At 38.6% G+C, this 12,510-nt stretch overlaps 1 protein-coding gene across 1 annotated transcript; it reads right to left on the minus strand.

Annotated features, from left to right (window-relative positions):
- Positions 1-241: 241 nt before the first annotated feature.
- MCM10 (minichromosome maintenance 10) lies at positions 242-6,866 on the minus strand. Its single transcript, XM_010267684.3, has 11 exons — positions 6,617-6,866; positions 6,298-6,481; positions 6,093-6,167; positions 5,750-5,987; positions 5,544-5,668; positions 2,179-2,212; positions 2,033-2,079; positions 1,791-1,931; positions 786-850; positions 621-702; positions 242-512 (listed from the first exon to the last, which is right to left on the minus strand). The coding sequence occupies exons 1-11, from the start codon at positions 6,717-6,719 to the stop codon at positions 383-385; spliced, it is 1,224 nt and encodes a 407-aa protein (XP_010265986.1). The 5' UTR covers positions 6,720-6,866; the 3' UTR covers positions 242-382.
- Positions 6,867-12,510: the final 5,644 nt, after the last annotated feature.

Genomic DNA, 12,510 nt, shown 5'->3' on the forward strand with positions numbered 1-12,510 from the left:
TGAAATCAGTTGGGACACGCATGCAAGGAACAATTATCAACAGATAATCTATAAGCATTTGCAGGAACAGACAAATGCAAGTGTCAAAAAAAGCTTTTTGTTCAAGTGGCTCTATTCTTTTGGAGAACTTCCGGTACAAATTATCCTGCTGCGTTTTATATATTAGGGATAAGTTAGTTGTGAACTTTTTCAATCCATTGAATGTGGAGTTGAGAAAAACCACTTGAATTTCCTTCAGCCACCAACGAAGGTTGATGGCATCGATCTTTCCATTTGCTAAACTTTACGTTCTCCTTGCAATACAAGATGAAGGCATGATGACTATGGTACAAGCAAGGGGTAAATAATGGCCTGATTGGTGAGAAGGGTTCACCCCCGGGTCTCACCCTTCTTCATCTGAGCTAACAAGATCCAATTCAATCATCTTCACCGTCTGATCAGTTTTCTTTCTTTTTGCCTCTGAATTTTGGTTTTTTACATTGGTGCAAGTCGACATCATGGCTGATGATAACCTGAACAGTAGTGATACATGCATCTATATTCAGTGCGAAATCAAACCACATTTTACAAATTTAAAGAAATTTTCTTTAAAAGAAAGAATATCCATGCCCATAATTCACCTCTTCTCTGAGCTACCAGAGCTACCATTTTTCTGATCATGCATCTCATATCCTTTACTTGAACTTTTAGGATGCATCTTTCCTGTGAGAAATAAAACACAAGGCTTAAACAAAGAAAAAGCACAGGAGTACAGACGTTGCCAAGAGATGAGAATGATTTTGAACCTGTAACTTCCGTGAGGAATCTTATTCCTTGTGAGTGAGCATTAGTTGTCACTTTACCTGCATTACTTTATATTTACATACAATATTTAGATAATGTTAGCAATAAATAACAACACTCTGCAGATAATGTTAGCAATAAAGAAGTTTGAGATGGTGGTTCCTAAAGCTGAAAACTGAAATGCTCTTAAACAAATGTTCAAAGTTGAATTTCATCCTGCTCGTAGTCCTATTGGTGTACTTTCTACTCAAGTTCTTGAAGCAATTTGGAGGAGAAAGCAGTCCCTCTCTCACTCTCCTATTTAGATATTAACCTCTCCTCTCCTAATTCAGATCCTTGGTTCTTCCACTTTTTCCCACTACATTCACCCTAACAGGACATTCTCCACCCTCCCTTCCTACATCATATGGCAATTTTGTTTCTTCCGGAAAACAAAATCATACATGTTGGTGAAATCCCATTTAGTTTTGGAAAATTAACCAACAATTCAGTTAACCTTTGGCATTTTAGAGATGAAATTTACCATGAAAATGTGGCTGACATTTTTTGGAGTACTGGCCAATAATGCAAACCACATATTGGTAAACACCCCCTTGATTAACTGTTTTGATGACAATATTGCAAGTCACTTTTAAGCAAAAGATTTCTGAACACACCTTAACATGATTTTGCTGACATAACAGTTATTTTTGTTGATTGATTAAAAAAAACAGTTATTTTTGTTTTAGAGGCCATTGCTTGGTGCAATGGTAAAATCTCAGGTTGACAGTGTCAGACCATGGATTCGAGTCTGAGAGTAGCCACTTTGTGACAAAATGTCAAAGGTTAGATCTGAATGCAGTACATACCTCTCAAGATCCCAGATCACTCCAACATTGGGTAATGGCCTTTAAGGAATTGTTTTTGTTTCAAAAACAAAAGCATATATATTGGCGAATACCCCCTTAATTTAACTGTTTTGAGGATAATATTGAAAGTCACTTTAAGCTTAAGATTCCTGGGCATACCTTAATGCCTTCTTTAGTCCATCCACAGATAACACTTTAACTGGTTGCATGGGCTTTCTTAAGTTACTTTTGTCTGAGAGAGGATCAACCAAGTATATTCCTTCAGACTTCAGGGGTTTCATAAAGGCTGTCTGCAAGTTGCTGATGAACATGAAGGGAAACTTTTTCTGCTTTAGAACATAAAATAAATGGCAGAAAACAGCTAACAAACTCAACATGCTATAATGCAGAAAAATACTTGCCCTCCTCTGAGCTCTGGACGACTAACAGAGTATTTTTGGGATGCTTTCTGCCAAAAAAGAGATCAAAGAAGTATTTGATTAATCATTTGATACAGAAGCTAATGTTGAAACAAATATTGAATGACAATTTTGGTATCCATTCTTACCGACATATGGTACTTGCAAAACATGCCATGGCGTCTGAAATTACAGTGACTTGGTTAGATTAAATTTCATAATATCCCCAAGTCAAAATAAACTTTGGTACAAGAAAAGTGTAACTAAAAAAAGAATAGCGGCAATCTCATTCTTTTATTTATTATTTTATCAGAAAACAATATGCACTTATTCATGGTCATGGACAATGGATACATTGCAAATACTCGTTACATCATCAACTTTGAAGAACAGTAAGCAATGAGGCTATGAAAAGAATGTGATTAAAACATGTCAAGGTCACACTTCAAGCTTAGTCGTTCTTGTTCTTTAACTCTTTTCAACCATTACATGCACCTACTCTGATGCAAAGCCATGCAACCCACTGATTGGGAGTCAGCTTCAAGCTTAGACATTGTACTAAAAAAAAAAAAAAAAGAAGTCTGCAGTCGTGATTTTGTGCGGGTTGATACTGCTTTTTGCATGATACTGACCATACATACATTATGAAACTTCAATGTTTGCTGCTAGAGTGAACTAGAGAGTAAGAGTTGGCTATGGTGGAAATACTTTCTTCAGAACAATGTACAACTTCCTCATCTGGAATGAAAATTATGGGTGGTGTTAAATAAGCAGATGATCCATCATCTATTACACACTAGCTACAAGTCTGAAACTGTGACAAATCATATTTCTCTGACTATTTAGTTCTGTGAGAGACAATATTGAACGCAAACTGGGAGTGGCTACATCTTCAACCACAGGAAAAAGTTCAAATGTGTTCCACTATCCCCATATAGACTCTTAAGCATCTTAATATATTCTGATGCCAATTAGGGCTAAATTTCCTTTTGTGTTCTAACAGAATACTGACCATGAAAAAGCAAGAACTGGGAAATTGTTACAAAATTTTCTAATGCCAAATATCATGCCATGAAACCTACTTTGGATTAAACAATATTTATTAGTTTATATTAAGGGAACCTAAGATTGGCCTATGCCAATATGCTTGAGATGATAAATTAATATTTGAATTAGGAACTGTTGCAACCTATTAATTTACAAGTAGATTGAGCTTGCATTTCCATGAATGTACATATCAAGTTATCAACCAGTGTATAGATTAAAGTTCAACCAATTTACCAGTAAAATCCAATAACCAAGTATTTCTAGAAACACTTGGAAGGCTTTTTGTTTGCAACTACTTCTGGAAATGATAACTTATGCTCCGTTGGCAAATAAAACTAGTTCAAAAATCTTTTACAATTCTTGGGAATTTAAAACACAAAGATCTATTATTTATGACTGAGAAAATAGAAATCACATCCAAACAATTGCAGCCTTTCATGTAGGAAAGTTCAATAGATAGCTTGGTTGTGAAGACCATCTAATCCAAATTGACTGCAATATCCTCAAAGAAAAGAAAAGATCCCAAGTAGTATAAACGTTATTTTGGATTAAAAAGAGAAATAAATAAAGGTGATAGCTTGAATTAACGTAAATCCACCTCTAGTCTTATGGGGCAAGAGACCAAAGGGGCTATTTGATAACAGCTGAATTGGATGTCTTATTGCTTTATCCTTTATGGATGAAATAATTAAATAATAAATATAAAATGATATAGTAAGCAACTAACTTCAGCTTCAGCCATTAAGGAGCTCACAACTTCCTTAATGACATATCCACTAAAAGACAAAGCAATAAGCTATTCAGTCCATCCACTTCAGCCGTTTATCAAATGGCTCTTAGATGATTAAGTTTAGTCCTCAGGAGATAATCCTAAGGCCAATATAGGATTATAAACATAATTAAGTATAAGAAAAAACAAAATAGATGAAAAAAGAGAAAGGTGGTTATATTAACAGTTCATCTTTAATGATGAAATCAAACTCAGGTTCACAGTACCATTACAGAAAATAGCATTCATCCACTTCCAATGAAGAAAAAACACAGCATCCATAGACAATCCATTCTAAAATTGAAGAGGGGTTGGGTGCAAATCATACCAACATTGATCAACAAACAATGTGGTTAAGTCTAGGGATGCAAATGGATCGGATTTGAATCAGGGTATATTCGAATCCAATCCAACACTGTGCATATCGGATCTGATCCGATCCGAAGATCTGATTGGATCTGATAGGACTCTATTTGAATTCGAATCCTATCGGTAAGTCGAATATTCGGATCTGATCCAATCCAACTTGTTTTCCTTAAAAATTAACAAATTATTAAAAGAAAAATAAAATATACTAATTTAAGTAAAGCAAAAACAAAAAATACAAGTATTTTTAGTTATTTTCATCATATATATACATGTTTTTATAAAAAAAAAATGAATAGTATAACAAATTTATAAAAATATAATATAAAAAATATATTTATATTTATAAATATATAATATACATTGGATCGAATCACGATCCGATCCATTTGCACTCCTAGTTAAGTCTATCAAAGATTTAAAAGTAGTGTGCCATATATGTACAGAGGGAAATAAGATGGTTAATAGCATTTTAAGCTGGGAACTGATTTGACTGAGTAGAAGGTTGCCAAGATCATTTAAAAGCATCTTCATCCTGAATGGAATGAACTTTCTTGGTCTCAAGATAGTTTCACAAGTTAGTTTCTATTGGAACTTCAACTTGTTCTTGTGTGTTGGCATATCTGAGGTAAGGCCTCATCCCCCCTACCACAGGTAAAAAATGAAATGAAAAGAAAAGAAACTTTGTATCTCTGGTCATTAGTTGGGTTGCATTGGGAGGGATGGTTTTCTTTTCTTCACCATATGCATGGCTTTGGGCCAAGGAACAGAGACCCATAACCACCTAGATTGTACCTTCTTTTGCATTATCTATAAAATTAAAGGGTCTGGCCTGGGACCATGGGTGAATTTCAGGCACTCTTTTAAAGCAGTGCAATTGCATTAAAAAGGAATAAGAAATAACCTATGTGGGAATTTTCAAACTCATTTTTTTCACTCTCCTAAGATGTAATAAATATTGCAATGCAATTAAATAAGGAAAATAAGGTTCATGAGACCAATAAAACAATAGGGTTCAAGAGGAACATGAGAATGGAAAACACACAAAGAGCCAAGAAGGATGGTATAATTTCCAGTTGAACCCTGACTCTGACTAATTGCTTACCGTTGAAAGTCCAGATGCCAATTCAGGATACATAAGAAGGGGCTACACATATGTAATCTTTTAACGTAAAAAATTGGGATGGTGACTAGAAAAAGGGAAATTAACTGTTTTTGATCATTTGGAATCTCAACATAGCTAGAGGGATAAGGATTTTACATTACAATCAGCAATGCAAAATTCATTCAATACTACTGTCAGTTCTATTTCAGGCACTGTGAGTTGCGTACTTATTTATGATCATTGTACAAGTCAACCCGTCCTTCCTTTTTCCTTTGCATATTCCATAATCCACAGAGGTGCCGATCTTTAAAATCTGACCAGCTGAATACACGCTCAGAGAAAACCCCTTGCCCTACCAAAAGATTACGGAGTTAAGAATGTCTTAGATATAAACATATACATCTTCAACTTCATTACATTCTTAGAATATTACCTCGGCATCCTTTCGAATATTGGAATTGAAAAAAGCAAATACAGTCGCTGCATGTTCCTTCCAGTACTTAGTATAAGCATCTCCAAACAAGAAAACAGGAACAGTTTTTTCATCCAAACAACCAATTTTCCATATACAATAATTCTTTCCGGTGGAGCTCACTTTTGGATTCCCCTTCTCGGTCAAAACTCCAACAGTCGCCCAACAACCGGAAAGAGTATCACCCATCAGCAAATTCCTGATATTTTTCAATGCATGAGATCACAAGACAAAAAAAAAAAAAGATCAAACGTGTAAGTACAGTGTAGTTTATCGCAACTTGAATCAAGTAAGCAGTTAGTACCTTATTACGGGCAATCGGACAAAGCGGATATCAGAGAAATGGCTGCTCAGTTCAGCGGGGGAGAGCAACTGATTCCTGAACATGGAAAAATATAACCAGAAACCATTTTGATACTATCCTTCTGAGTTGATGAAACAACTAGGGAGAGGGAAAGAAGGAGATAGAGATTTCGTTAATTTTCAATCTGAGTTGTTAAAAGAATCACCTAATTCGCAAACCCGAAAACTTTTCAACATCAGCATCATTTAAGTTCTTGGGCTTGGTCAGCTTGGGAACCTTCTCGAGGATGTCGGGCTCATCTTCGAGGTAGTCTTCAACAGCATTTTTGAATACAGACATGTCCGCATTACAGCCCTTTCGTTTCGGTGACCCATCATCCGAAATGTAACCTGCGAAATCATGAAACTAAGATAAAACACCACGGAGGATGGATCTCCACGAAAACCCGTATAGGGAGAAAGAGAAAAGGCAAACGAAGAGTAGGATGGTCCGTCCGCTTCAGAATCAATATGAAACAAGCCTACCTGATTCCGAGAAGCGAGTGGTAGAAGGAGAAGCAGGTGGGGTTTCCAAAACCCTATCTTGAAGAGACAGAAGAAGATCAAGATCGTCTTGGTGGGTGGCCATGGTGGCTTTCTTTGCGAAGATGATAGATCAGTCACAGTGACTAGGAGTTTCCCTGAACGGAACCGAATGTCTTTCTTCTGTTTTGGCACGGTGGCCTTGTGGAAATGTGGAGGGAATTTCAAATCTTGGGAGGGAGAAGTCCAAGAGGAGAGTATATAGGTTTTGCTTGCCGCGACTCGCGAGAAAGTAGAAATTAGAAGGATCGTTACTAGAACACCCCCTATAGTTTCACAGGTTTATTTAAACCTACCCTATATATTTTACATTTTACCACCCTCCGTCGTCCTTCTTTCTTCGGTCGTTTTTGGGTGATTTGCCTAGCGAGTTACCACTAACCCCCTTGATGGAGGCCGCCCCTAGGATAAGGTCAAGAGTTCAAGATAAGTCAATAAAGGATAATTCAAGATCCATCAAGACTTAATCCAAGACTCCAAGATTTATCAAGAATCCAAGATTAACAAGAACTCAAGACTCCAATCAGGATCCAACAAAGACTCCAAAAAGCATCAAGAAATCCAAGACTCCCAGATTCATGCATAAGGAGAGTCAGGGAGATCAGACGATGGAAGATCAAGCCCAAGAATTCCAAGAGGGTTCGACCTTATCAAGACAGCCCAAGAGGATCAAGATTCATGTTCTTTCCTAGTTCTTTTACAATTTCTAAATGTATTATAAATATTGCTATTTTCCCATAATTATTCATCAATTCATACTTCAGAATTTCAGAATTTCTTCAAGTTATCTTCTTCCAATTTTTGCCACCTTTTCTCTCTCCTAGAGAATTTGGTGTTCTTCGCTAGAAGCTAGCGATCGCCCGGTGCTTGCATAGCCAGCCCGGTTTTCATTGCTTCCACGCTGCGTCAGGTGGTATCAGAGTAGGGAATTCGCCCAGCCATGTCCAACCCAGACGATAGTAGTCGCAACCCACCCTGTAACGGAGATCAGGGGTTCCCAGCTGTTTGGAGAGCGATTGAAGAACAGCGCATGGCCACACGTAACATCGAACATCAGTTGGCAAAGGTGACCGAGCAACTACGAACCTTGTTACGGGAAGTTGTCCCACGGAACCGGGAAAATCCACAGCAGATCGAAGGAGACAACCACGACAGACCACCCGTCGCTACTGCGTCCCGATGCCCAGTTCTTGACGACGACAGTGATGATGATTTCGAATTTGGTGGTGCTCCAGTTCTTCCCGGCAATGACAGAAACGGCAGAAATTGGCACAATCAAGGTAATTTCAATCCCCGTAGGAATAATGATGAATTTAAACTCAAGGTAGATATTCCTACTTTTAGTGGAGATCTTGGCATAAATGGACTTCTAGATTGGATCACAGAAGTCGATAGATTCTTTGAGTACGTGGATATACCAGAGGAACGGAGGATAAAACTAGTAGCTTTCCGATTAAAGAGAGGCGCATCTGTTTGGTGGGAACGCTTGAGAGAGACCCGGATTAGAGAAGGAAGGGGTCCTGTTCGAACCTGGAGGCGCATGAAACAATTAATCAGAAGTAGATTTTTACCCCTGACTATGAACAATATATGTTTGAATCTTACCAGTGGTGTACGCAAGGTTCACGTAGTGTTAATGAATACACATCAAAATTTTTAAGATTAGCAAAAAGAAACCAGTTGTCTGAAAGTGATAACCAGTAGGCAGCCCATTATCTAAGCGGGTTAAGACCGTCCATCAGGGACAAAATTGGTGTACAAATGGTTCTTAGTGTGCAGGAAGCAAGGAACCTAGCCTTGAAAGTAGAATTAATGTTCCAAGACAAGGCACGCAGTGATAATTACCGCCGGTACAGCGGGAGCGACAACAAACCGGCAACTATCGACATGAACAAATCAGTCCCGACAGTGCAACCCTCTCACCCGGCAAGCACAAGTAACGCCGGTAAGGCTACTACAAGAGGACATACTCGAGGTAATCCTTCCAACCCTCCTAAACCCAGTAACCCTTATGCAAGGCCTGTTCCTATTAAATGTTTTAAATATAATGAGGTTGGACATAAATCCAGTGACTATCCCAGGAGGAAGGCAATTAATATGGTAGAAAGGGAGGAAGAAGAAGATATTGAGGATGAGGTATACTGTGGGCCTGATGGGGAAGATGAAGAGGGTCCATATGAACATGAGGAGTATTACTTGTGTGGTCAGAAAATTAATGTTGTCCTATAAAAATAAGGATACTTCTCAAAGGCACAAATTTTTTCGTACCAGATGTACTGTCAAGGGAAAATTATTTAATTTAATTATTGATAGTGGCAGTCAGAAAAATATTATTTCCAGGAATGTCATCAAACAATTACAACTGATCCCTAAAAAACATCCCAACCCATACACAATTGGGTGGATCAAGGAAAGAGGTGGCGTACGAGTGGAAGAACGCTGCAATGTACCTTTTTCGATTGGTAAATACCATGATGAAGTATATTGTGATATTGTTGATATGGATGCTTGCCACATTTTGTTAGGGAGGCCTTGGCAGTTTGATACAGATGCAAGGCACATGGGTAGGGAGAATACCTACCAACTTGAAAAAGAAGGTACACGTTATACTTTGTTACCCATGGCTGAAAAAAATATTACAAATGCTCAAAAAACACATGAGAAGAATTTCCTTACCATCACCCATCATCATGCTGAATTTGTTAAAGAATGTAAGGATACTCATGAAATACATTTGCTAGTAGTAAAAGGAGAAGATGTTAATGATGAAAATAAAATTCCAGCAGATGTACAGGGACTACTTGATGAATTCCATGATGTAGTTCCAGAGGAATTACCAAATGGACTCCCTCCCATGAGAGACATACAACACCATATTGATTTTGTTCTAGGTGCCAGTCTACCTAACCTCTCACATTACAGAATGAGTCCTAAGGAGAATGAAATCTTACGGGAGAAGGTAGAAGAATTATTGAAAAAAGGGACACATTCAAATCAACATGAGTCCTTGCGCAGTACCTGCCTTATTAACACCTAAAAATGATGGCAGTTGGAGAATGTGTGTCGACAGCAGGGCCATTAACAAGATCACCATTGGGTACAAATTTCCTATTCCCAGGCTGGACGACATGCTTGACCAACTTAATGGAGCTATAGTTTTCTCAAAGATTGATCTCAGGAGTGGATATCATCAGATCAGGATCCGTCCCGGAGATGAATGGAAGACAGCTTTCAAGACTAGAGATGGCCTGTTCGAGTGGTTAGTCATTTCCTTTGACTAACCAATGCACCCAGCACATTCATGAGGCTAATGAACCAGGTATTGCGCCCCTTCATTGGTAAATTTGTGGTAGTCTATTTTGATGATATTTTGATATACAGTAAATCTATCACTGAGCATGTGGGACATATTAGGGAGGTCCTGAAAACATTGAGGGAAAATAAATTATATGCTAATTTGAAAAAATGCATATTCATGATTGATAATTTATTATTCCTATGATTTATTATAAGCAAGGATGGTGTGAAAGTAGATGAAGAAAAAGTGAAAGCCATTAGGGAGTGGCCAACCCCATCCACTGTCACAGATGTCAGGCGTTTTCATGGGTTGGCAACCTTCTATAGGCGCTTTATTAAGGATTTTAGTAGTATCATGACTTCCATTACTGAATGTTTGAAAAAGGGTAAATTTCAATGGGGAGAAGAACAAGAGCAAAGTTTTGCTCTCATAAAAGAACAATTATGTTCTGCTCCTGTTCTTGCTTTGCCAGATTTTAATAAATTATTTGAAGTTGAATGTGATGCCAGTGGAGTTGGCATAGGGGCTGTATTGTCCCAAGAAAAGAGGCCCATTGCTTTTTTCAGTGAAAAATTATGTGAAGCCAGAAGAAAGTGGTCCACCTATGACAATGAGTTTTATGCTGTGATTAGAGCCCTGAAGACATGGGAACACTATTTAATTGCAAAAAAATTTGTTCTCTACACTGACCACCAGACCCTAAAATATCTTAGTGGGCAAAAGCAATTAAGAAGTGATTTGCATGCTAGATGGTCTGCCTTCCTAGACAAGTTCCCATATAAAATTGTGTATAAGGCAGGACAACAAAATAAAGTGGCTAATGCACTTAGTAGCCAGTGTTGAGATTGTGGGTTTTGAGTGCCTGAAAGACTTATATGCCCAGGATGAAGACTTCCAACAGGTATGGGAGAAATGCATGAATAAGCAGCCAGTAGAGGATTTCTTTATTTATGATGGGTTCCTTATGAAAGGGGAACAACTGTGTATCCCTTGCACCTCCCCCCGCGAAAAGATCATAAGGGATTTGCATGGGGGTGGATTAGTAGGACACTTGGGAAGGGATAAAACAGTAGAAGCAGTTAAGGGACGATACTACTGGCCAAAATTAAGAAGGGACGTGTCTACCATTGTAAGCAGGTGCTATGTTTGTCAGATAGCTAAGGGAAAAACCCAGAACACAGGTCTCTACATGCCTCTACCCGTTCCTAGTGCTATATGGGAAGACTTGTCCATGGATTTTGTGCTAGGCTTTCCAAATACCTAGAGGAACATGAACTCCGTCTTCGTGGTAGTTGATAGATTCTCAAAAATGACTCACTTCCTCCCATGCAAGAAAACAGCAGATGCATCTGCTACAACCAAATTGTTTTTCAGGGAGATTGTCCGCTTGCATGGGGTACCCAAGACCATTACATCAGATCGTGACACACGGTTCCTCAGTCACTTTTGGATGACCCTGTGGAGATTGTTTGATTCATCACTTAATTTCAGCAGTACAGCCCATCTGCAGACAGATGGACAAACAGAAGTGGTAAACCGGACCTTAGGGAATTTAATTCGTAGCATATGTCGGGAGAGGCCAAAACAGTGGGATTTCGCCATAGCCCAGGCTGAGTTCGCTTATAACAATGCAGTGCACAGTTCTACAGGCAGGTCCCCATTCTCCATCGTATACATGAAGGTACCTAACCATGCACTGGATTTAATGAAGCTACCCAGAGTACCCAGTGCCAGTATCTCAGCGAAACAAATGGCAGAACAAATCCAGTCCGTCCAAGAGGCCATGAAGCAGAAGCTTGAGCAATCCAATGCCTAGTACAAGATGGTCGCAGACAAGCACCGACGGTCTCAAGTGTTTGATGTAGGTGATGAGGTTATGGTCTTCTTAAGGAAGGAAAGAATTCCCGTAGGTACCTACAACAAGTTGAAGCCTCGGAAGTATGGTCCATACAAGATCGTGAAGAAGATTAATGATAATGCCTATATAGTGGACCTACCAGATCATATGGGTATATCCAAGACCTTCAACGTTGTTGACCTTCACCAGTACCTGCCAGAGATAACACTTGCATATCCTCATCACGACTCGGGGTCGAGTTCTCTCCAAGTGGGGGAGAATGATGGAGGCCCATCTCACCCCTAGGGGCGGAAGCTCCTAGGATAAGGTCAAGAGTCCAAGATAAGTCAAGAAAGGATAATTCAAGATCCATCAAGACTTAATCCAAGACTCCAAGACTTATCAAGAATCCAAGATTAGCAAGAATTCAAGACTCCAATCAAGATCCAACAAAGACTCCAAGAAGCATCAAGAAATCCAAGACTCCCAAATTCATGCATAAGGAGAGCCAGGGAGATCGGATGGTGGAAGATCAAGCCCAAGAATTCCAAGAGGGTTCGACCTTATCAAGACAGCCCAAGAGGATCAAGATCAAGATCAAGATTCATGTTCTTTCCTAGTTCTTTTACAATTTCTAAATGTATTATAAATACTGCTATTTTCCCATAATTATTCATCAATTCATACTTCATAATTTCAGAA

Source organism: Nelumbo nucifera, chromosome 5 (genome assembly GCF_055504915.1).
Source record: "Nelumbo nucifera cultivar China Antique chromosome 5, China Antique-T2T, whole genome shotgun sequence".
NCBI classification, from domain to species: Eukaryota; Viridiplantae; Streptophyta; class Magnoliopsida; order Proteales; family Nelumbonaceae; genus Nelumbo; species Nelumbo nucifera.